The 26,920-nt window shown below is 35.8% G+C and overlaps 3 protein-coding genes and 1 long non-coding RNA gene across 5 annotated transcripts; 1 reads left to right on the top strand and 3 right to left on the bottom strand.

Annotated features, from left to right (window-relative positions):
• Positions 1-226: 226 nt before the first annotated feature.
• On the bottom strand, positions 227-17,477 carry LOC144852116 (uncharacterized). The gene is made up of 15 exons (XM_078709832.1): positions 17,147-17,477; positions 9,627-9,787; positions 8,159-8,303; positions 7,291-7,542; positions 6,849-7,064; positions 6,489-6,698; positions 6,143-6,379; positions 5,421-5,596; positions 5,072-5,255; positions 4,248-4,457; positions 3,934-4,143; positions 3,030-3,395; positions 2,065-2,391; positions 1,483-1,673; positions 227-1,237 (listed from the first exon to the last, which is right to left on the bottom strand). The coding sequence occupies exons 1-15, from the start codon at positions 17,409-17,411 to the stop codon at positions 1,061-1,063; spliced, it is 3,327 nt and encodes a 1,108-aa protein (XP_078565958.1). The 5' UTR covers positions 17,412-17,477; the 3' UTR covers positions 227-1,060.
• On the top strand, positions 1,727-21,537 carry LOC144852119 (uncharacterized). Of its 2 annotated transcripts, XM_078709839.1 has the most exons (4): positions 1,727-1,768; positions 9,346-9,431; positions 15,760-15,813; positions 19,902-21,537. In XM_078709839.1, the coding sequence occupies exons 2-4, from the start codon at positions 9,414-9,416 to the stop codon at positions 20,277-20,279; spliced, it is 450 nt and encodes a 149-aa protein (XP_078565965.1). In that variant the 5' UTR covers positions 1,727-1,768; positions 9,346-9,413; the 3' UTR covers positions 20,280-21,537. The 2 variants fall into 2 exon arrangements, with proteins under 2 accessions (XP_078565965.1, XP_078565964.1); XM_078709838.1 differs by lacking the exons at positions 1,727-1,768; positions 9,346-9,431; positions 15,760-15,813 and adding an exon at positions 19,160-19,666.
• Positions 17,561-24,877, bottom strand: LOC144852123 (uncharacterized). Its single transcript, XR_013614264.1, has 3 exons — positions 24,785-24,877; positions 19,998-20,202; positions 17,561-17,703 (listed from the first exon to the last, which is right to left on the bottom strand). It is a non-coding gene; the product is annotated as an uncharacterized LOC144852123 (long non-coding RNA).
• Positions 21,460-24,701, bottom strand: LOC144852120 (uncharacterized). Its single transcript, XM_078709840.1, has 4 exons — positions 24,650-24,701; positions 23,187-23,523; positions 22,807-22,914; positions 21,460-22,415 (listed from the first exon to the last, which is right to left on the bottom strand). Exons 2-4 carry the CDS (start codon positions 23,511-23,513, stop codon positions 22,170-22,172), a joined length of 681 nt encoding a protein of 226 aa, XP_078565966.1. The 5' UTR covers positions 23,514-23,523; positions 24,650-24,701; the 3' UTR covers positions 21,460-22,169.
• Positions 24,878-26,920: the final 2,043 nt, after the last annotated feature.

Below are 26,920 nucleotides of genomic sequence, written 5' to 3'. Positions count from 1 at the left end.
AATGTCTTTGATTGGTGGACTCTATAGAAGAAGGTCTTTGTTGATTGGAGGAGATCTGAATCAGTCTGCTACAGTTACCCTGTAAAAATTGTATAGAACAATCACACAAACAGATATTGTATATCTTTACTTACTTTACACAGTACTAACATCGCACAACGTATAATGTAGGCTGTACGTTAAGCCTATGGTTATAATGTTTGATACACTTCTCAACGCGAATAATTATTTCGGAACCAGTCACAGGGTTTACAGTAATAAATAAAGTACATGTTTTTTATATCAACACCATGAATGTGCTGCGCACGCGTGCGCTAATGCCAATGATTTCTGATCATCTCGATAATAATAATAATAATGCAAATATTTAAAACAAATCGGACAATCACATTATTAAAATGTAGACGATTCGTACCTAGTCTATCTCGCCAACCTGTGGCGTAGAGACCTGAGTTTCCTGGTTTAGGTATCGTAAGTGGTCCTCCAACGTTGAAGGCCTCGGGGCGTTTTTTGCCCTTTTTTAGCCCCATAAGCGCCCCCTGGGATAAGCCAGTGAGCGCTCACAGCCGTTACGCCACTGTCACCGACCTGTCTACTTCGGCATAATATTCCATACGATTTAACTAGTTAACCTATAATTATTGATAATGAAGTAAAGTATTCCAATCCATATCCCAAGCAAAAATAATATTTACTGCATATTCAAGAATAATGTAGGATATGTACTTAAGTCTACACTCGCTGTACTTAGTATCGCCGAAACAATCTCGAACTTAATAATGAACACATCATATGAATGTGTTCCATAGGATCTTTGTGCCATGGACCATGGTTGCACAGGAATGATAACGAAAATCGCCTATAATTTGGCACAATTACTATTATTTTAATGTATTTTACAATAAAAAAAGATCCAAAAATATATTACACACCGAATCTACATTATCAATATTATAACAAATATCTAATATAAAAAAATCTTTATTTCATATTAAAACATTAAAATATAATGCTCGTTTTTTTTACAATCAATTATATACAGTATTTTGAATGTTTCTCCCTAAAGATCAAGTAACCCGTCTTGACTACCGCGTCTTGAAGCTAAGAACGTCGCCTCACTGTCTCTTCTCAGACTGTAGTAACCAACTTCCCCTTCCTTCGGTAAGTCCAGAAAAGCTCCGTCACTACCCCGTCTAAGTACGTCCAGTAACCCAGCTTCGCTACCTCGGCGAATATCCTATAAAATAACAGTTAAGGGTAAAACGTAATCCACTATTTAAAAGTCGTGAATTATTCATTAGATGTCATGAATTATTCATTAGATCCAATTACTTATTCATTAGATATCACAAAACTAAACTTCAAGACAGGACCACAATGCAAAAAAGGTTTTCTTTTACCTGATTGTGTATAAAGACGTTAAAAAATAAATTATTATTTATGAAGATTAATAATAACAACACATTTGAATAATGTTTTTACCTTAGTAATTTGATCATATGTCGATGTATTGTCGTAATTTATTTGTGTTGTTCGTACATATACATCGTACTGACGTTTTGTCTTTGGTCGAATTACTTTTACGTATAACACTACAATAGCTGCAATGAGGATAACCGCTAAGACAGCCATACCAACAGCGACCCCTATCTTTGAAGACCCTTTTTGGATTTCTAAAAAAACAAACAAATAATTTGCATAATACGTGGATCATGTTATTGTACATATTTGTTGTTCGTGAGACAGCAGGGCGAATTAAGCATTTAGTGTAAGTAAGAATATATTATTTTAAGGTTCTTTTTTAGCGTTATGGCGCCCAAATCAATGATATTTTAGGCTGCTTTTTGTTTAGTGAAACACATGTTTTTTAAAGTCATATAAATACAATTGAGAGTCTTGCAATTAAGTACGGCTTTTACTAAAGATTTAGGCTGGCTGGTACATTCGTATCAATGTAAAGGCCCTGCTTATTTGAGTATTTTGGGGCCGAATAAGTATACGCAGAGCTTTTTTTCAGACAAGACAATGTGAAAATGAGTTGTTAGGGTAAAGCACATTATATACCTGGCATAGTTGCATTTAAATCCTTGGTTTTTTCGGCAATAATTTTCGATCGAACTTCACGAGTTAAAGTACCGTTATCCCACAGGCCTACGAGTTGTATTCGGTAAGTCTGTGAGGGTGTTAGACTGCGTAGAACGTAAGATAACGAAGACTTCTCCACCCTTTTGCTTTTTATCTTGTTTGGTTCTTCTTCTTTACCGTATGTTAGTCGCCATCCAATAAGGTCAACGTTGATAGCTTGTGGTAAGGATTCCCATTTTAATGTAATGGTGTTTGTATCTATTGATAGTGCGTTTATGTCGATGGGTTCACCTGGATACGGATCGGCTGGTAAAGAAAAAAAAAACCTCAAATTAATTCACCAAAAAAAAGTTATTTTTATATTTGTGTACATCATTTTAACCTTGTGACTACTTCAACTTCGTCCCGAAACCCCATCCATCCATGAGGATGGATGCATCGCAACAACGTAGGCTACGCGAAGCGCGCTATTCAACCAATCACAGTCAGTTTGGATGATCCGACAGATTACGTCACGTGTACGTCATTGTTTTAGCTATAAAGCATGTTCTCTGAAGTAGGGCCTATTTTGTTAGTGGTTGCATTGCAGGTGTAGTTGTATTTAGACTAAACAAATTGCATTCCTAAAATCGTAAGCGGACATGATGCTGCTAATTACTATCAAATTTGTTAGAATGTTTATTTTTTTGATTATTTTATCATTTATTCGAGACGGCATGCTTTTTCATTGATGTGTCAGAAGAGATATTTTAAGATCACGTACGTTATAAACATCAATATTTATGAGTTCAAAATAAAGTTTTAACGACCCGTGATGAAATTCTATACCGTGCTTTCGTTTTTGGCCTACGTACGTTGTAAATTATCCTACTTATATATAAGCCACAAAGTACACTATAAATTGTTGTAATCATTTAAACAGTTCGTAAACTCCCGTGCTTTACCTGGAACCCAAAGTGTATCGATTTCAACTTTGTTCGTCTGTAGTTCAAGTGCGATTCCCGGTTCATGTACCTCACCTAAAATGACCACCAACTGTACAATATAGCTCCTAGACGGCTTCAAATTCACCAAAATGTACTTGGTCAACTCGGGTCTGAACTCTATTGAACTATTCCACATTCTAACGTCATAACCTAATTCGCGGTACTTTAGGCGGAATAACGAGATGAATTGGCGTTGCAAATCCGTCAGCATCGGCCACGTGATCACTGCTTTCGTAGCGCTTATATCGTGCGCGTCAATCTCAATGATGAAGCTGGATAGTGGTAAAGGTAGAGACGGAAGCGGCATGTGTGTTGGCGGTTTTTCTATAAAGAAACAAAAACACAAATTTCATTTTAATCAATTTTACAATTTTTTCAAACGATGATTATATAATCAATCACACATATTTTATCGATATTTGGTTCCCACTTAAACGCAACGCAAATCAAATTTCCTGCGTTTGCATTATTTTTCGGACCCTTTCCTTAAGCTCTGTCTACACTATCAAACTTAAATGTGATGAAAATTTGATGTTCCCATATATGGACATAATGATGTCATATCACTACTATATTTAAGCCACTAGCATATTTGGTCACATCACACTTTTTAGTCAAACTATTTTGATAGTGTAGACAGAGCTTTAGTTAACCACCTACAATCATTTTCTGTGATTCATAAGTAAAACAGCAAAATAGGAAATCGGCACCTATGAGCTACGTGAAACAGAAGCGCAACGCAAGGACGTACACACAACGCAAGTAACAAATCACAAACACGATTCCGATCTGTCGTTTCTGATTGGTCAAATTACTTGCGTTGCGCGTACGTTTTACACTATTACAAACCAAAATATATTACCTTCATAGCAAACCCACTCTTTACAACACGTATCAGGAACACTTATTTGTACAGGATATTTGCAATCGTAACCCGGTGCTTTTTGCGTTGCATTCATGCACATATTGCGACATTTGACCTGACCACTATTGCACACGCAGCGTACGTCACATCCGTAACGCCATTCCATTCCGTCTTCATAAATTGTGCCGTTTTGCCTACAATCACCAACTGTATAAAGTATAGAATAATACACGGTAGTTTATTATATGTTTAAATATTCCGTTATATAATCAATCTATAGTAGGGGCAAGTAAAAAGAAAGTATCACTCACGTTTAGGAAGGCACACCCATGTTGGGCAACATTGCCCCGCCTCTATTTGCTGGACAGGGTGGGGACAATCCTCGGACGGCTGTAAGTCAACCTTCTGACAGCGGGATCTACACACCGTCTGGCCAAACTTGCATTCACACATCGACTCACATCCAATGTCAAATGTTTTGTTATGTTCGTAGATTTTTCCTTTGTAGTGACATGGTTGAGCTGTAATAATAATAACATAATAGAAATAAGAATATCACTTTATATTGTTTGTATTATCATTTTCCATTAGTAATAATAATAATAATATCCTGGATTTGTATAGCGCCTAATGTTGTGAAACCTCTAAGCGCTGAACATTATTACCCCAGTCATTTTCCAAACACCTATGGAAACATACTCCCATAATGCAGCTAGTAATCAGCGCAAAGTTGTGTCTTGATCTAACCGTGTTCCCAATTATACACCTGGATGGAGAGAGGCAAACGTAAGTAAAGTATCTTGCCTAAGGATACAAGCAATGCGGCGAGAGTTGGATTCGAACCTCGATCTCACGATCAGTAGTCGAACGTCCAACACACTGCGCCACACGCCCTTACATAGTACAGCATTGATAAAGATATTTACGTATTTATTATATTCAATTTCTGAATGGTTTTACGTAAATTAATCTATCGGAAAATGTACGTAAACTAATACGGTTTGGTTCCGCCTCGCAATTAGCGAGCCGAATAATTTGACCAATCACGACGGTGGATCACACGAATTGTCGCTTGTGATTGGTCATTGTGATTGTAGCGCCCCACTGGGATTGAACCAATGTCACGCTTACTTACGTTGTTTTTCATTGGTTCGGATGACAATCGTGTCGGTTGCTGGCAGCGTATTATGCCATTGAGTTTCGACACTTTCTGGTGGTATAGTAACACGAATCCGTATGTAATACGTTGTCTGACGTCGCAGTTCGCTGATTTGTACGACTGTGTGACCGACGAGGCGGAGACCTGGAGGAGCAGCATCCTTTAAAATAAACCAATAGTTTGGTTGATGTTTATGACATTTTTTCTGAATCAAACCTGTCGGGTTACAAGGCTCCGGTCGTTATCCGGTGGTCTAGAACCACCGGGACACCACCACATGTTTCGTACATTCTTAAATGATAAACGCAAACATTAGTAGACCTACCTGTCGGTACATCAACCAATTCTTAAAATCAGCCGTTTCAGATTGGTTAGTATAATATATGTGGTACCCATCTAAAATATTACGAAGTTCCAAATTTGTCGGCGGAGCGAATCCTATCGTTATGGCTGACGAATTAATTGCGTAAACTGTTACGTCTTGTACGGCGTTTGGGCTAGCTGAAATGTAAATGAACATATATTCATGTAATGGCTTTTGATCGTAATGTCTCCTGTACTATAGGGTGAACTTTTGGAAAGAAACCCAAAATAACAATTTAGAAAAACGTAATTAAAGATTCATACCTCTTTCAGCAAGATTATTCTAAAAAGTTTAGCCTAGTCTACAATAGTAAACTTTATGTGATGTGCCCATATATAGACATGATGATGTTATATCACTACCACTTTGATAGTGTAGACAGCTTTAAGTTTAGACTTTTGCCAACTTGTCCGAGTTTGCAATTACAATGTTGTTATTCGGTTTACAAGGGCAGCGCTTACATGATGCATGTTGAGAAATAGAATTACATGGATTTCATATCAATGGCCAACACACTTACGTATATCTAGATCATTACAAGCAACACACTTACGTATATCTGGATCATTACAAGCAACAAACTTACCTATATCTGGATCATTACAAGCAACACACTTACGTATATCTGGATCATTACAAGCAACACACTTACGTATATCTGGATCAATGGTCAATACACTTACGTATATCTGGATCATTACAAGCAACGACTTGGCAACAATCGGTGTCTTTCACCTTAGCGATCACTGGTGCTGGACAAAGTGGTGTTGGAATCGGCTTTTCGAGTTTATCACACAAGGGCATACACGTTACTTCACCCGTGGTACAATGACAACGGCTATCGCAGCCTTCATCGATCCATTCACCGTCAGTTAGTGTTATGGTACCAGTTAAGCCTGGATAGGAACATATTTTAGGTTCTGAAACGAGAGGTATAGATTGATTTGTTATACCTACTTTAAACGGAAACATTTCTGGTACGTATTTAATGCTGTTACATGTGCACCATACAAAAATGAAATGTCTTACCCACATCCACGCATTCCCATTGCATACAACATTCGCCGGGAATTCTCACTTTCTTCGGGTTAGGACAATCGACAGTCGGGTGCCTAACAGTATGTGAGCAGCGTGGGTAACAGTTGATGTAGCCGCTCATACACTGACACCGCATTGAGCAATCAACGTCAAAGAACTCTTCTTCTGCGTAAGCATTTCCATTCATCTCACAATAACCAGCTAAAAAGAGAAAAAGAAGAATCTAGAAAATGACCCCTAAAGACGAATGTTATCGGTGTTATGTCTGTTTGTCAGTCGGTCAGTGTGTCAATCCGTCATCCAACGTGAATTGAAATTAAGCCTCATTACATGATTGGTTAGTTTACTTACGTGGTGGAGGGCATGACCAGTAAGGACAGCATTCACCTTCCGGTGGGTCATTCAGTTTCGGACTGGGGCATGTCTCTGGGTCTGGTAACATGGTTCCTGGATCTTGACATCTTGGAGTGCATGTTTCTTTTCCATCGTCACAATAGCAAACTTCGTCACAATCGTAGTAGTACGTTTGACCGTGTTTATGGTGAAAACCATCTCGAATGCAATTAACTGGGATATGAAATTTAAGGTTTTTAAAATTTGTATTAATGATCGTTGTACTTTAAATGGTTAAGAAATGTCTCCCACGATTCCTAATGGTAGAAACACGTGGCAATGGTATTTTGTAGTTATGTTTAATACCAGGACAAAAATATGTAAATTTATAGGTCTGTTTCGACACGGCCTACTGTATTTATAGTTGCAATATATGAAATGATAATGTGTAGTATCTTACGTGGTTCCGCCTCTATTACTTCATCATCTCCACCTTCACACACAATAATGACACAGCACTCCGGGTCGTCTGGGTGAGGTGCTTCATAGCAACTCTTAGAGCTATCCAGCACCAAATCAGGGGTTGGAGGGCAGGCTCTAGGCCTGCACAGCCAGGAGCCTAGAAGGCAATCGCAGACGGCGTCACAGCTCTGCTTTATTGTTCTTCCTTCATCGTAATGTTTATCGTTGTGCTCACAACCTCCCAGTGGTGCTGTAAAATTAAAGTCAAACTATCAACACCCACTTCATCTAAAAATGGCTTACTCATAAATAAATGGTAATTAAACATTCTACCCCAAGGGATAATAGAGTGTATATATTTATGCTTAATTTTCTCGTTAAATAAGATCATAGTTATCTTGGTTGAGATTGAATACAATTAAAGAAAGTATCGGAAAGCTTTAAATTGTTGAAAAATGTTAATTTCGTCATATTTATCTCAATCACTTGGTTTCAGTGTCAATTGAATGAAAGCCTAGGATGAAATAGGAACACCGATGAATTGTTGTGGCATATTGTATTTAACTTTGCCACTATTCCTTTAAAATAAACATAGACAATTATATTGTTACATGTTTCTAAAATCGTCCAAAATCTTAATTTCATATTAATGTCAGTCGCTCAAACTAAATGGAATTTTCCAATAAATTATTTGGAATTACATCAACATTAGTTGTACTTACATTAAACATTATATCTTATAAATCGTTTGTTATCCGTGGATACGTACAATATTATTATTATTATTTACGCAAATATTCGACAATGTCATTTTGTATCAAACATTCTCCGTTTTACAATACATTCAGATGCGAGTGGTAACTTACCCGGAGCGCCCGCCCTATGTGCAGCTATTTCCGTTGACGGTCCTTCCAACACTAAGTCACCTTTTTCTTTACGATACGTAACTTTGAAGAAATATACCTCATCAGTCTTCAGCCCTTTTACGGACACATAAGTACCTTTCTTAACCTAACAAAACAAGATTTTAAGCAATAAATATTTTTCTAATCTAAAAACAAAATTAGTAAGTTACTGCAAAAGATTGATTCATTCTTTTATTTATACTTTTTTCGTTTTTGACCAAAAATAGAAAAAGTGTCCATATATAATATTTTCTCAGATGGGTTGGTTCGGACAGGTGGTCGCAAGGTGACGAGCATACCTCAACTACTTGAACATATGTTAAGCTTATGACCTCTCGGTAAAAATAGTTTATTTACTTTACGTAGTTACATCTCTGCTGGGTTACTGGTATAATTACGAATATGAATAACTGAGATGAGAGAAAATATTCGTTATGTCTATAAATAGAGCATATTTGGCAATGACAACACGCTCCTCAGCGTGGTACCTACGATCGATTGTTATGCCATCTAAGCACATATTTTATGGAAACAAACTAAATATAGAAGTTTTTTTCAATCTCTCAATAATAGTTTGTTGCTTACAAAAAATTATTTCATAGGAAATATGTTTTTTTTTTCTTTTTGTCTCTGGAAGATGTATGAAGAATGAACAGGTTTGGCCTTGTCAATACTTCAAGAATTGTGTATATACTTCTATTAAAGCTCTGTCAAAACTGTCAAACTAATTGACAAAAAAGAAGTGTGATGTGCCCAAATATGGCAGTGATATGCCCAAATATGGTAGTGATATGACATCATCATGTCTATATATGGGCACATGACATTTGTTGTCACATAAAGTTTGATAGTGTAGACAAAGCTTTAGAATGTTTTGTTTTCAGAGATTGGAACATAATAATTTTGGATGTTTCGTTCTGGTTGACGTCACTCCTGTCAACTGTCAATGACATGTATCCATATGACCAATCCGCCCTCCCCCACCTAACTATACCCCATACTGACAAATTTGCCTATAAATCTATCTTAAAACTTATCTGAATAGAAATGTAACGAAGATCGTAGCACCATAAAGTTACATTTTAACTTTAAACCGCAGCAGTGTCCGTACGTATATAAAATATTGAATTCAATTTCTGCTTGTCTAGGAGGACCAGTGGGTGCCAAGGAGAATAGAAAATCAAATTATGGCCGGCAGCTCTAGAATTCCGTTCGGATGCAGTCACATCAACAGGTAAGGAAGGATACATCGTGGTCTATACACTTTTTATAAAAATAATTTAAAATACTAATGTATTTACCCGAGTGTCCCGCATTTAATCATGTTTTAGAAAAATCTGTATCATATCCACATCTTAATGAATTAAGAGCCACAAAACCAAACTTAGATGCAACATGTATTTTAATTGGATAAAACGATTATACGTACTTTTACTTGACCAATCCAATTTGACATTTCTTTTTTATATGCTTCTTTACCTTCAGTGTAGTAAACTAAATAATATGCATTAGAATTCTTTGGCTTAAAGTTATCCCATCGTAAATTAATAGAGGTCGCTGTTCCGCTAATTACTTGAAGGTTGTATTTACCTGCAAAACAAAACAATGAATGCCTCTGAAATAAAGTCTAATTAGGAAAGTGCATGTTGTGAGGTTCGTTATTGTCAGGAGTGGTCAGACGAGGACAGTGTTCTGACCGTTACGTATTCTGCTGACCATTCGGATTATAAATTGATAAAATTGATCTAACCGGGTTCTCATTTATACACCTGGGTGGGAAAGGCAAATGTAAGTAAAGTGCTTACGGATACAAGCAATGCGACGAGGGTTGGATTCGAACCACGACATCACGATCGGTAATCCAGCGTCCAACGAACTGCGCCACGCGGATTGAGAGATTATAATTTAAAATAAGAAATAAGATAATTTGTGTGGAAAATGAAGGAAGTTTTGTATTGTAACATTGTTCTAAAAAACATTCTTTGCCAAAACTGTAAATTTAGACTTTCGGCAATCTTATAAGTATGTAAATAATGTTTGCATAGTTGATATATTACCTTCTTGCATACTGTTTTGGAACCTCCACTTAACATACTATGTGTTATGTTAACAGTGAAGGAATGTGCAGATATATATAGCAAATTGTTGTGGAATCCCAGATAATTCACTCATTTTACACTACAGGACAGCTAGTCTGCATTTTGTATGTTGGTCTAGTGAGCTTAAAGAGACCGAATAGACTTCTTGCGATATATTGTATTCTTGGCCTAATTGTCGTGCAAGTCCCAAGAAAAACCAGTTCAAAACAACATAAGATGGTCTACATAGGCCCACTAACCCAATAAGGAAAAGAAGCGTAGGCCTACAATGTGATGTCTATGTCTATGTCTATGAACCAACGGGGCCTATTGTACACATTAAAAGAAGAAAGTATGTTTTAATATTCTTACTAAAAGTATAGTAGAATATTGGCACCATTTTAGATGCAAAGCAATTGAAACAAGTCGTCACTAGGCCTATATTGTTATAATATATCTTGCATTATAAGATGTGTAATATTAATTTGTTTTTGGACGAACATTTCTAACATAACTATATTGGGTGGGTCGTAAAAATGTTTCAGAGGAGCAGGGCATCCATGACAAGCTAGCCCAGCAATGTCACACCGAGACCTGTACAAAATAACTGACTCAGCGGGTTGCTAGCCATTCTATATGGGAAACGGGTAGGCTGCTGTATTCTTTCAATATTCCAGGACTGGCTAGGAATTTGGCTGAAGCGAGATTCCACTAGCAATTCATATCTAATATCGTCTTTTGGGGGTCGTTTGTGTTTAAATATAGAAATAATTTAAAATTGACGAATTCTATTGATATTTTTCCAAGGTAACTTCAATTCCTTCGCATACTATACTACAATGCCCTCCACGTGGCATATATACCCCTTATTTTTTTGTGTAAAAATAACTGTATAATCACGAATATTTAACCAGACCCATGCGGGGACCGCGGTTCCCATTTGTATGGGGTTGTGTTTATTTACCAACACATGGATTTTGCTGAATATTTTACTGAAAAAAACAGTCCATTACAATGATATTGTAACCTGATATACTATCGATCAAAAGAATGTAATAAATAAATAAATAAACAGTAATTTTGATAAATAGTTAGATAATCACCCACTGTTTTAAAGGACAAACTTAATTTGTAGATTATATTATGTGTCCTCATGTATTCGTTATAATTTCAGCAGATCCTAGTTGAACACGTTGCTTCTGCTTCAACTGGCATACGTAGGCCTACAACATTTTATGTGCGTTGAAATCGGGGTTGAAATTATGGACTCATCCCCTGATCACCTCGGGGATCACCTACATCCACTTTGACGTTGTCTATAAATAGTAACACGCTTTATTGTACGCACATTCATATGGCGTGTGTAGTGTATTATAGTTCATATATACAATTAGTAGGCCCTATCAGGAAATCAAATTGAAACATATAGTTCCTTAATGTTAATAATAAGCACAATGATGAATGTTATTAATGCAGTTCTTGGCAAATAATCGGATGTTGATATAAAGTTACAAGAAATTCTTCAAATGAGGTCAAAAAAGTCAACACCAACTATGTGAGACATGTTTAGGCCAGGTGGTGGCTGTCGGAGAGAAGTGCACCTTACTCGAATATAACATGCACCGTATCAGACGAACCAGTGTCAAGCAAACGATAGATCACCAAGTCACGTGTCACGCGCGCGTTTTTTATTCTCTAAAAATTAACCCAAAAGTACGCCTTTCCTCTTTTTCTATCTTTCTGTAAAATATTCTTCTTAATTAAACAAACAACGTCGCGTTTTCTAGTTACGTTTCGGTAGTGTTTACAGTAGGCCTACGCACCAGGAGATTTAGAAATACGTTTATAAATTGGTGACCCGATGACGGAGGAGGAATAGCAGTAAAGAGAGATTCGTCGGCGGCAGGGAGCGATTTTTTCCCGTACGGCAGTTTCCGCCGGCAGCGAATTGACATGTAAAAAGTTCAGTGGCCGGCAGAGTCGATCAAAACATAGCATTGTGAAACAGAAAAAGAATGCTAAACTATAATATATCCAAAACTAGAAACTTTAGTTTAAGTAGCAATTAAAATGCAAAGGTAGAATCTGTAGGAGTACAAGTAATATAGTTTGCGAAACAAAACGTGTGAAAATGCCGACAATGTAGGTCTACAGCCATTTCATGAGAAAATAATAACATTGAACTTTGGAAATAATAATGGGCTGATTCTTATGAAATGAAATGTTTATTTCTCAAAGATGTAAAAGAATTTCAAAGTTGCCTATGTTTACAGTATATCTATTGCGTGGAGGTATTTTATGAATGACAGTGTACTGTACAGCCATTTTATATTTACCCTACATTCCACAGTACCTGTATATTTTGAACAATTTTGATTTGGGTTTGCAATCAATATGTGTGTATCCCAATGCCTGTCTTCTTTTTCTATATTAAGGAGCAAACTTCATAGTTGAAGGCTACTGCTCCACTAAGGGTCCCATTGTCACATCGGCAGCCAACTACGGCGCCAATACGTCTGTCCAAGACAGTGTGTGTGTGTGTATGAATGAACTAGTACACCGAGGTAACCCCCTACTCGTCTCGAAAGATGTACTAGGTTCTTTAAAGTGCACATGAGCCAGATGTACACTGGACCTACGGTTTAGACTTGTTCTACCACCAGAACCATGGAGCGAGTGAGCCTCGAACCCTTGCCAATGTTATGGCTATGGATTTCGGTTCCACTGTCTTAACCGCTCGGCCTATGTTTTAACAAAACTAGATCTTTAATTTCGGACACATTTTTGGACCGTGACGACCATGACACGAATTGCACTTAAGTGACATGTTCTCTTCAATACTAAATCTTTCACTTTAACAATTTACATAATTCTATTTCTTATATAAGTATTTGTCTTGTGTTTTGTGAAAATGAGAATTGTTTAAGGGGGAAGCCTAGATGTGAATGGTGATGATTACGGCATGGATTTAATAGGTGGGGATTGTAGCGGGTGAAATGACGCAACTCTAGAGGCCGGGGAAGATCGAATTATCTCATTGAATCAGGCCTAGATTACTTTATATTTCAATGGCTATTTAATTGCACACGTTGAATGTTGTTTATAGGTCTGATTACAATACGTATAACTTTAAATTAAATGTTCTGCTCAGCGCAGACAGATTAGAGTTTGTTGTCGCACCCGATATACCGGTCATCATTTCTTGACACCTGCATTTATTTTGATAAAAAATTTCGGTATGAAGACCATCAATTACGCATCATGAACATTTGTCTACTGTTCGTTCAATCGCAATTACCTGTAACGAGCGAGTAACGCGAAATATGTGACTTATCTCGGAAACGACAGATCAACAACAGAAAGGCCACGGTGTTCGTTTCATTCACTCGTCGCCGATTTGCCTCAAGAAATACCAGCGCACAACGCAGTGTTGGAACGGAATATCGCTTACATAAACTTGATGCCCTCTCGTTCGAGAAACCTGTCTGTTAAGGAGGCGTTATCCAAATGTTACGTAACGTTATTGTCATCTCGTTAATACTGTTAGAAATGTAAACATCCTGATACAACCGATGCGTATTGGTTATAATTCAGCGCGTACCCGTATTAAAATTGATATGCGCGTAATAAAACATCACCGCGATGAAGTATGTTATTCCGTAGCAGATCACCTTTAAAACATTGCGTGTAACCAGCTCGATAGCGATATCAGAAACAACATTCCCCCTAAATACTTCATTTGAAACTAGGCCTAAAGCATTCGGCAACGTCATTTGTATTCCCTTGCTAATATTAGACATTTTGTAAAACAATAAAAAGTGGTATTTGAAACGTTTCATGGACAGGATAACATCGAATGAAATGTACAAATGAAATATCATGAACGATATCAAGTATTTGGCACATTATGCATGAACATTTTTTGTTTGTATAATAACTATGGAGTAGAATTATACCGATATAATTATCCGATTTCAGTAGGCTATTTGCAATTATCTCGGACCAAAGTAAAAAAGCAATATCAACCTCCTCAATTGCTATTTGTTTCATCAATATGATACAGAGACCATGATATATAGGAAATAGGTGTTAAGCACACAAAATTCGACATCTATGGCATGACTGTGTTATTTCTCGTATACGCCCATGGGCTATCTTTCCATTCTAAAGAAATACTATACACCGGATCTAGCCATACTGTCCATCCATAGGTACTGTATACGTCACCAATCTCAAACTGAGTTACAGGAGTCAGTTTCCCGAAAAGTTGACATTTGATCCATGGACAATCACCGTAAGAATACGACTGTATTGAAACATCAACGGCTATTATTTCGGAACTTTTAATAGGGAAGATCCTATTGTTTACACTGCATTGGAACTTAAAAGGCGTCGATATATCGTTTGTCGTGATATAAGAGTTTTCCAATTAAAGCGATTACCAGCTTTTTGTCTTTATTAAGATCAAAGTTAAAATAGCAGGTGTTCACCAAGGGCCACATAAATGAGACGGGATAACAAGTTACGAAATTAAGAAATAAAGAATAGATATTAAGAGAAATGGGAAAGAGATGACAAAACCTGCCTGTGAGAGGGTCAGGGAGGGCTAAAAGTTTCTCGACAATTTGATGAAGTAAAAACAAATTGATATGAATTATAAGGAGTAATTTAGTATGATTTGATAAAACCGGAAACTGAAGTGAGTGAGCATGCGCTCTGTGCAACTCGTTGGTCGCCATTTAATACAAATATTTCTTTGCAAAGTTTGATTTCATTCCTCTTGTAAATATCCTCTCTTGCTGTGCACTTATAACAGTCGTCTGTGCTCAGAACAAAAAGAAACCCTCAACATATTTTGTCAATTATAGGAATCTGTTGAATTTTGAACCTCAGAAGGTACCAACACATATTTGAAAAAAAGGATGTGGTTGTGCCGAACTGATCTGTGTTATATAAATGAAGAGAAATTGTCGTGCATAGCAAAGAAAATGAAATTAGAGAGATAACCCCATCACACCGGGATGTCTACCCAAAAATTCCACTCAATATTTATGATATTCCGACATATTTGTATTCCCATTTGTATTTTAAGCCTGTAACATTGTAACAATATATACAAGAAATATTTTTTACAAAAAACGCCGCTCGACTTTTTGACGAAACAGTATTAATTGTTCTTTCTTCATTAAAATAGGCATACTAATAAAAAAAAATAGTTACGTCGAGTGAAATTAATTTTACTAAATAATACAAATTATGCACGATATCTACCAATGAATATAACCAAAGAGAGAGAAGACTAGAGAAGATCAATACAATATAATATATTATTATTTATCTGTTTACCGTATTTTGTTGGTTTCTTTAGTCCTAAATGTTGGTATTTCTATTGACATTCAAGGTGTTTATTTCTCATGAAGTGAAATTTCATTCTTCACCTGTTTTCAAGAAGTGCGTTTTTCATATACTTTTTCTTTTTTTCAGCAATGTCAAAAAAAGAAGAAAAGTGCGTATGCCTGGTTGAAATATATCACTGTAGTAAGTTGATTATTTTACATTGTTTTATTTGTTTATCCGACATGTCGTAACTTTTAAACAGTGAATTGTAGTATTATTATTACTGCCTGCCACACTCGATGGCCAAGAATTTGAGTGATTTTAATAGGACTTGTAAAAAATAATGATACGTTGGCAAATCTGCTATAGATTCCTGGCATTTTAGTATTGTTATTCACAAACGTATACAGTTTCAGTTGATCGGTTTTTAGAACCTATAATAAGGTTTAACTGTAGGTCGATTACAAGCCAAACAAACAATGAACACATTTTGATAACTTCATAGATAACAGTTGCATAACTTGCTCGGTATTTATTAAAACAAACGCGTAAGCGAATGATGTGTGTATAAATAAGTGACCTTTGACATATCGTGCACATTTGAATATTAATTTTTATTATGGCACGTTTTTGTAAGGTCGATATAAATGGTGTACTGAAACCTGTTTAGGTCGATATTGTGTTGAATTTGATTTTACTAAAACCCAAGACATCCGTCACGAACCAGTAGAGTACAGGGTACATACGCCATTATTATAATCACAGTTCCAAGATGGCGATGACGGCATGGGAGAGCTTTCTAATAATGTTACTATGGTAACAATCAATGGGAGGTAACCAGAAGAAACTGATTGACTTAGTACATTCGAACTATTTCAATCAATCACTGGTGTTTGTATAACCTTATTGAACCGTGAGAAATATATGACGTCAGCGAAATAAACAAAAAAAAAAGAAAGAAATTTATTAATCGCTTTAAATAGTATACAATTATTATTATTATCTGTGACAGTTTGTTTGTCATTGACTTTTTGATGGACATACTTGTCCGCTTTTTAGTCTGTCTATACTATGCGGTATGTCTGCTGTCTAGAAGAATCCGAAAATGATTTATTTAACACCTATATATACAACTGAGTTTAATATCTTCCAAAAGGTTCACCCTTTCCTTTCATTTTGGTGTATTTCGCATTATCCTTGAATGAACAGTACATTTCTTAGTTGATTTGTTTGTGAATTATGATCTAGGCTTGCTATAGAAGTTACAGGAAGGAAGCTATACCACCACCGATGTTGATATTATTACATTAATTGTAGCGTACAGCCTATTAAGTATTATTCATTTATTTCCTTTAATTTCGTATAGTACATCCATATAAATACAAAATATATAAAACAAAAAGAGAAGTTAACAATATCATCTTCCACAAAAACAACCTGAAATATCGATTTGCACCGAGCGTCGCTAGATGCAGGTTGGATTGTGGAAGTAGGCCTACATTAACTATGGTTTATTTTCTTTAGTTTTACTTACCACTACAAGTTGAATTTATACAGGCTAGGCCAAATTCAGCATCACATGCCTGATGGGGAACGATGCATGACTCTCCCGCTTGCCTAGCACAAATGTTACAACATCCGCAAGGATCTTCCATCGCATGGGCACAATTGTCGGGCATGCTAGGACACATCCAATTGCAAGTATAATATTCTGATGGACAGACATCTGAAGTATAACATAATTCCCCGCATATTAGAATAATAAAACCCGCCAAAATGAGGCTGAGCAGACGATACATGTTTCTTTTTATTTGTTCTGAAATTCGCAGACGACGAAAAGTTACTTACTTCGATTGTTCCACGTCTTAATGACGGAGCTTCTGAGAAATCGGCCACTCAGGAGCAACTTCTGTTGATCCAATATCATGTGACCATTTTCTAACCAATCACAAACCTGTGCGTATCGGTTAGGCTTTCATTAGGTGCTCGTTCAGTCTCATTCATTCGTGCCATGTGTCGAAATATCTCCAACTGAGTCAACATGATTGGTATATGCGCCAGGTGAGAAATAGTCGGTAACCATCAAAGTCACTTGATAAAACAAAAGATGAATTAAATGATGAATTGTTTTGTGTGAAAAGGTTCGAATGAAGTTTTAAAATTCTGAATAGATTGTTGCCGTTTTCCTCTCACTTAGTTGCCTACCATTGTACGCGTCCAGCCCGGCGTCCAGATTTTGATAATTTAGACAATAATTATATTCCAATACACATTGTAATAAAAAGCCATAAATGTTTCTTCTAAATTATATCATTCAAGTACTGTACTAACGTTAAACTTTGTCTACACTATCAAACTTTATGTGACAAAAAAATGTGATGTGCCCATATATATGGACACAATGACGTCATATCACTACCATATTTGGCCATATCACTACCATATTTTGGCACATCACACTTTTTGTCAAACTAGTTTGATAGTGTAGACAGAGCTTTACGCCAGTCTGCCTCAATACTCGTCGTATACGCAGTAGTATTTTTAAATGTATGTTGATAACTTATTCGTTGTTGTTAAGTTCTTCTGGGGCCCCAGACATATCATGTTATGGTGACTGTTGCTTTTGGGTTTCCAGGACATTTTTGATGTCGAATAAATAAATGAAATGAAATGTACAGTATTTGAATACAAAATCACCAATCGTAGCTTAAATAGTTCTGTAATAGGTCTAACATAATACGCTAAGTTGGCATAATATTTTGCAAAACAACATTGACCTTTTAATAATACCGACGACGAATTAGACATATGAGCGCCAGTCGCCCGTGGGTATGTTCTTACCATTTTTCTTGTTAGTTGGGTCAACTGACGTATACATTACATATCCTATTGTTTAGAAAGTAATGTACTCGTATGCCAAAGGCAAAGCCATGTGTTGAAATATATTAATGTTAAAGTGTATTTTACACATGATGTAGGCCTAGTAGAGTAGTATAACATAGAAAACACAATTTTGAAGTTAAAACTATTTTGATACCAGATTGCCAATGCATTCATTCGTTCACGTCGACAATACACATGATATGCATATGATACCCAGATTCCCAAAATTGGCCTACCCAATCTCTTAAACCAAAATGTAATCCCCTCCCCACCCCTGTGTAGTTTCTTCTCTTCCATTCTAGCCACATTGTTGATGAGGTCGCACTAGCATGTTTTCCAAGTTCTATTGATAAAGTTCTGAGTTAGCACTCAGTTATAGAGGGCGCTCACAAACAAAATGCAATACGGAAACGAAACTGTTTAGTTATTTTGGACATTTTGAAGCTATCATAACAACAGAGTCTCGTATTATATCGAAAACTACTACAGTATAAACAAATGTAAATTCTTATAAACTAATCAGTAATGGAATAGTATAGATAACAGTAAAATGTAAAATAATAATGAGGATAGAAACCGAAACAAATATATTGATGACCTTTGAACTTGTTGGGTAAATTAAATTATTCAATATTAAAGTAACTTGGCGGAAACGCGTCCGGTGCAAACGGCTTCTGTACAGTCTTTTTCATGTTAATTTCGTTAACATTTAGACGCTAAATGATGCTCTTTTGAATTGGATGATTGAAGAAAATTGAAAATACAAAGTATACTGTATCAAAATATAGCACGAAGTATCTACTTTCAACTGCATACAGGAGAACTTAACTATTTTTGTTTTCTTAATATGACTTGTCGAGACTCTTGGCCCGTCTTTGGCATCTTCGCAGCCATCATCGGTGTTGTCGCCTCCGCGGCAGTTATCACTATTTTCGGCATTACGGTTGTTACGCCATACATGCTGACCAGAGAGTTCCAACCGGCGGACTGTATCGTAGAATCCGTTGAACGACTTAACACCACTCGTGAATGTAAGTGTAATTATGAAGGGGGACGATGTGACGTCATTTCATCCCTTTGTGTGGTGGTCAGTGTACGGTCATTTTATAACTTCGAGACAGGGTTCGGAATACTTTTTGCAAGTGACAGAAGCTTGAGTTTCGATCATAAGGTAAGACAGAGTCAATTACATAGAATCGGGAGGGGGTGATGACGATTATAGACTCAGACATAAGGGGTAGAGTGTAGGGGCGGGTTTTATGATGTCGTATCATATTGTTTGACCATCACAATAAATAATCAATGACAATGATGGTCAATTAGGCTGATAAAGGGCAGAGATGATTTGGTTAAGGTTATGATGGAGTTAAATATTGTGAAATGTTTTTTATTCAATTATCTTGCAGTGCTCGTATCCGACATGTTGGTCGTACAGTGACTACAACTCAACTACCAAGTCGTATGAAATAAGTGAAGAATTAGAAGACTTCCTTGAAACTTACCAGCCAGGAGCAAATGTAAGCTGCTTCGTTGATACCACCGAACAGGAGCCACGTCGAGCCATCGGAATCAAACATATCTCAAAACAAGATGTCTTCCATTCATTAGTTTGGCCATTAAGTGTCTTTTTTCTTGGTATTCTCTGCGCCACGTGCAGTTTAACACAATTGCAATGTTGGGAGGCAAAACACCACTACAGACTGCTATCTGTCAGGAGAAAGCCGGCTAAGATGAATATATACCAAAATGTCCAGATGAATTTAGAAATGTCAAAGACTGAATAGAAAACAGCACAATCGTGTTATGATAATGAGTTATATAAATAAGATGGGCGAATAAGGAAACATGTAAATGTCACTATTGAATATATGCAAAAACTTACTGATACGTTATATATGTCTATAAAGCTATATTAAGATAGAACCTCTATTAATGGGGACACATTCGGGACCCACCAAAGTACCCCCTTAATAGGGGTATTCCTTGAATGTTGGTCGATAGTGTTAAAGCGTTCGTTTAATAGGAGTGTCCCTTTAATAGAAGTGTCCCTTTAATAAGAGTGTCCCAAATGATGGGTTTTGTATTATGAATGAATTAAATTGTGTGGCGGGTCCAGAATTATAAATATGGATGACGCGTGTTAAAACTTGTAAAAAATGAACTCAATGACACGCATTCCTTCATGGTTAATGTAAGCAAGGCAATCTAACAACAGGACACTGAGCCCGCCTTGCTAAGATAGGAACTCGTAACAGTCCTTTGATCTTATGTCTGACTGCGACAAACAGTACTGTACGTACGGCGCGCGTGTCAGTTAAGAGGCGTGGAACTGAGGTGTCGCAGCCACAAATAAACCATTTGATCTACGGAGCTCAGCATCCTGTTGTTAGATTGCCTTGGTGTAAGCCTGTATGCAAAGTTGTATCGCAACAATATACATTCTTGATAAATTCACAGCAGCACACTGTTGTTGCTGCTGTGGACAAGGGAAGTAGAATGAGTATAATGCCTATTATTAGGCCTCTGTTCAAATCATTCATTTAGCCAGTCTGTGAGTATTTAATTTAATGTAATTTTTTAAATACGTAGTAATTAAGATTGTATATTGTAAGATAAGTAACATCTTTGTGTCGTAACTTGCCAAACTCAAATGAGTAGTAAAATGTAGAAATAAACTTATGGTGGTTTAATCGCTTCAGTACTGACATGATTACGTAACGTGTACCTTAAACACGCATTTGAGTTCTGAGCACTAGAGGGCAGCTTTCTTTCCGTTAGAGATCAGGCGACCGCATTGTGATTGTTACATTATGCGCATATTACCCGTAAAGGTTAATTATCATAATTCTCGGTTCTCAATTCGCATATGGGTAGCTTTAGAATTTGTATAAAATTACAATTAACAATAAATAAGGCCCAAAATATCACACCTCATGATAAATAACTTTAAAAAAACGCAAGATGTAAATATTAATATTTATTAAATACAATTGTATAAAAATATGCAAACAACAAATCGTCTAAATAAGTTTGTGAATTATATTGAACAAAGTGAGGCCCGCAACATTGTATCAATCTATCGCTCTGACCTATAAGTGATATATTAGTATACAACCAAGCCAATATTACAAAGTAATGCAAAAATTAGCAATCATTTAAACGGTACAGTCATAATGCATTCATTTATAGAAAGACCTATAGCTTACTACGGGAAGTGGTTAAAGACAATATTATTATATCTTATTTAAATAATAAATAATTTTTAATGCCATAACATTAAAAGGTATAATAATAAAAAGGTTTTAATTTAAATACTCCTTGTGGAAACTGTCCTGTTGTGTAGGCCTATCCGTTTTACAAATCGCAACATACACTAATAAGTATATACTGTACATAAGCAGTGGCCTTGAGGTCCCTGGTTTGGGAACTCTAATTGGCCGTCCACTGGAGGCCTCGGGCATTTTTAGCCTTTTTAGACATTGTTTTAAGGCCTGTTTTTTCATCTGGGCACTGCTCAGGGGCCCCCATAAGCTCCGGGGCCCCCATAAGCTCCGGGGCCCCTCGGTTCAGCCAGTGAGCCCTCATAGCCTTTACGCCACTGTACATAAGTTTATCTGTCGATGATGTTCGCTATTGCGATTCACAACAAAATGTTTGCGCACGGCACGTAGTTATCATCCAACTGTTGACCCATCAGGCCTGTTTGAATTATCAACAACGTCCATGTATAGGTCGTCTAACTCTCTGCGGATATCTGCATCTCCGACTTTGTCTAAATTCAAACATGCTACAGATTTGTTTTCAATAAGTTTTTTTGATTGACTTTCGTTTAAAGACTCTAGTATTGTTGCTTTTTCTCGTTCAATTTTCTCCAAGCTATATTTCAGCTTTTTGTTCAGCTCCCTCTGCTTTACAAATTCCTGGAAAAAATAATTAAACAAAATCATCAACTGAGTTGACTTTGTGATAATTTTTTCGATTCATTATTTTTATGTTATACCTATGGAGCGCCATCGCCGTCCTAATAGTGTATAACGATCTGTTGTGCAATAAACCGGGAATTTCCAAAAAGGTGTATATAGTACCAACAGATTGTGTGGACTGGTTCAGTTATTCAGACGACATTCAATAACTATTATTATTTCATCAAAGTAAACAAAAATACAATCAGAATAAAATAACTAAAGTAAGGTGCCAAACCTTAGCTAGATTTGACGTTGGTAGGATTTTCATCTTCAAAAATATGGATTTCTAAGTTGTGTTTGCTTTAACCTGCATTAATTTGTCGAACTGTATTCTATGTAAACTTACCTCGTGCATTGAAACTTCGGCTAACTTGTTTTTCTTCCGGAGTTTAGCAGCAGCTAACTTGTTTCTTTCCCTTCGTTTCAACTTCTTTTGTAATTCCTCCTCAGATAGCTGGAACGAAAGAAACGCCTAAATGAGTCAGTTTGGTGATGAATAGATCTAGATGTTTAAACATTGATTAAGATTGGTTTTCATTAGGACGCACCGCAAGAACGTAAGGACAACGCAAGCGGATTGACTAATGACAGTTTTTATATTTCATTTATGTGATTGGTCAAATTACTTGCGTTGTAGTGTGGGAACCCCGGGTTTCATCATGTTCCGAAATTTAAGATCTCTATCTATTTCTCCATCTCTCCATGATGATTGAAATGTCTACTTACATTGTAACTGATTACGTCATGCTCATCCTCCACCTTAATCTCTTCCAACCCCTTCTCTGCACGTTTTCTCTGTATTGTTATCTTCAGTTCTTCTCTGACGTACGGCGAAAGATCAAGTAGATCAAACACATTGCTAGTCGACTCTTCAATTTCCTGTTTTAGTTGCGTTTTCTGATGTTTTTCTGCAGTATGCTCGTCCTCGTCCATTTTTGCTGCATCATCAACTACTGGCCCCTGTTCCTCCGGGCGTGTATATTCATAGAACCTCTTAACTACTGTCGTATTTGCTTGCCCAGGCATGCTGTGCATTTTAAGATTTACAACCATTGGAAATATTCTGTGGAAAAACCCAATGGTTATTACAACGATATGATATCAGTAGATAGATTAAAATATATGGTATTAAATTAAGGGGAAATCCTGGGGTATGCTTGTGATGTCTATTCTAATAATATTTCATATTGATTCACTATTGTCAAAAGGGTGGCGTGCTACCCTACCTACGTGTTCTTCCTTAAAAAGTAATACAGACTCTACCCCAGGACCAATGGCATTAAGTTCTTCATTCAAAAAGTTAGCTAAAATAATTAAATTTAATAGTTAAACGAAAAAAACTACATTATTATTATTTTATTATTGCAACTCAGATGCATTACTATAAAAATGTAAATCTAAAAGAGAAAATATCAAAAAAGAAAGAAAACAAACTCTACGAATAATTATTTTTATATAATTTATTAATCAATGTTTTGTAAATTGTATAAATAAATCTGCCATACCTTGACTTGGCAACTTGGACTTGATTTGTTTAAACCTATGTGTTCAATATTTTATGAATAAATAACTTGTGTGACGAAATCGGATCGTTTATATACAGTGTTATTTAGAGTTGCATCATCAAATGGAATATTCTAGTAGTTTCTATTACATAAAGCCATTTTAAATCAAAAGGGATTGAACCAAAACATAGACTAGTTTATTTCTGTTCTACAAAAATATACAATAACACAATTTTGTTTATATTATGTATTTATTATTATTAATAATACTGTTATTAATCATCGGCAATACGTTTTAGAAAAATACTTTAGAAATTACACCCACCTTTTTTATAATGGGATATTCCAAATTACGTCATCTCCTAAATATAATCATTACTTGATTTTGCAACGTAATGTAATTATTGTACTGCAAGTTTGTACACGTCTAAACTGCGCAATTCCGCGCTAAAGTGGTTTTTCCAAATTTTTTAAACTAAAAGAGTAAATTTAATAATTGTCTTAATTTTTGCGAAAAATGCAGTACTTTTAATTGGAAGAGAAGAAATGAACAACGCCCTCAATGTCAAATGGAAAATCACAGTGTATTTTTTATTTAGTTAAGCGTTTGACTCATAATTAGTAATCTTATTTATTATATTTACTTTGAATACCCGACTTAGTATAACCTATATCCAAACCTACCTTAATTTTTCCTCTGATTGACGTAAATCCAATCTTGAATTTCCACAATAAAGTAAGTTTTCTACGAAAACACATAAATTCCCTGTTATCGTTATTACAGATAGGTAATTGTCATGTAATTCAAAAATAATTTACCTGAGTTTTCTCTAGATATTTAGTGTTGTACATGAGTTCAGTGGCTTTTGGTGTTAAGCTATGATGACAAATATACCGTTGGCCAATCACGAGTGGGGCATCACGTCTAATTTTGAAATCTGATGTAATCATTCTAAAAGTTTATTTTGATTGGCTACTGCTGTTGACATTATATTTTTTTTAAAATACTAATATTGGTATTATAACATAATAATGATAATTTATTTGTTTTAATACATATAATTATATTTCAACAGATGGCTTTTTGTAATTTTTTTTTATTCTTTAAACTTAACTAGATACCTTGACAACGCGCATCCATCATCGCGCGTCCATCCTCGCGCTTCCAAGCTTAACTTTGTGGTGTGGTGCGCGCATGGTTGTTGTTTCCAATGCGCTTGCAATAACGCGTTTCCGATTGGTTTCCATGACAAGTTTCGTATCCTCTCGATCACGCGTACGGATGTCGCACTTCCGATTTGGTTTCAGAATGCCGCACAAGTTGAACTCACGTCCCTCTCTGCAATTGGGCGCGGCGCGTGTTAATTAATCATGTCACTACCAAGAAACTGACCAGTGTAGTACCGGATTTTTACCATTTTTTATATTATATACTAACGTTAATCGTAAAAAAAAATAAAGTAATCGATTTTTTTGTAGTTCATGCGGAGTTATACAGAGTTTATAATTAACGTTTTTGAAAAGTTTTCAAAGTACCTATACGCGGCGCATAATCGCCAATACAATCGATCATTATACGCAATTATATGATAACTTAATTATTAATAGATCTGATACTGGTAGAAAACAAACACATTCTCAAGTAACCTTCCGTGACCTCATGACACATCGAACAAATCATGACATCGTTCGATTATCCACAGTCGATATTATATTATTTCAGTGATTAATTAAACAAAAATGTATTTGTTAAAGAGTTTCTTTGAGACTCATACAATTTGTAAACTAGTAAAAATTTTCCATTACTGAAATGCATCGATATTTATAGCAGGTACCAAGTCGAACTGGTTGAAGCTAGATTGCATTATTATGATATATATAATTATATTTACATTATTTGTATGTAATTATTTCCGTGTGTCGTGGAAATGATTTCATTTTGGTTTGGTGTTTTACATTTTACCCAGAGAGAAACACAGCGAGCTGTTGTTTCATTTGTACATCAAACAAATTAGTAAATTTATAGATATAGGCCTAATTTTACAGTAATTTCCCGCGATATAAATGTCCATTTTTTGTACGAAATGAATACGTACATATCAGCATAGAACACAATACAGTTAATACATTAATAATGATGGATGATGACAAAATTAGAATTTAATTTTTAATTTGTTTTAATTTAATCACATCTCGATAGCATCTATTGAGATTGGATCAAGGCTTACGTGAACCTTTCGGGGTTTTTTTTAAATGTTTTCTTAAATGCTCTAGGCCTAGTGTAATTTTTTTTTCTTTCCCCTTCTGAAACGACAATAATAAGATAAGCTTATTATAAACCGGATTGTAAAATCCGTGATTATAGGACAAAGTGGAATTTTGTAAACCAGCTCATTTCGAAGAATTTAGCAATGTTGATAGTAACCGAAACTTGACCTATAAATATATTGAATTTAAATGATCAAATATTCAAAGCGGGGTTTCAGGTCTATAAATATTTTTAATTCTTTAATTGGGGAGTTGTTTTGAACTGGTAAACAATTAAATATTTAGAAAAAAAATTCTATTGATAAAAAGTATTGATAAAGAGTCCGCCAAAAGTATTCAATGTATATGAATTCAGTAATAATTCACCGTATCGTCAATCCAACCCAACTGTAGTGAGCCCCGATATACAAAGGAGAAACCGGGAAAGTTGAATTATAATTTTTGTATTCGGTACTATGGCAAGCCAAGTCCGCCAAAAGGTGAAGGAGTAATAATGGGTGTATCTTCATGTTTAATGAACCATGGAGAAATAAGTTAGGAATTTCCATAAGAGTAATGTAATATAATGTATGTACAAAGATTATAATACAAACAGCATATATGTTTTTGTTTTTTTCATGTTTTTATTAAAACAAAAGTCTTGTTGTACAAGCATATACCAGTAATCGTTTTGAACGTAATACAAAA

Source organism: Antedon bifida, chromosome 9 (assembly GCF_963402885.1).
Source record: "Antedon bifida chromosome 9, ecAntBifi1.1, whole genome shotgun sequence".
In the NCBI taxonomy this organism is placed as follows: Eukaryota; Metazoa; Echinodermata; class Crinoidea; order Comatulida; family Antedonidae; genus Antedon; species Antedon bifida.
This window is presented reverse-complemented; position numbering and strand designations above follow the sequence as displayed.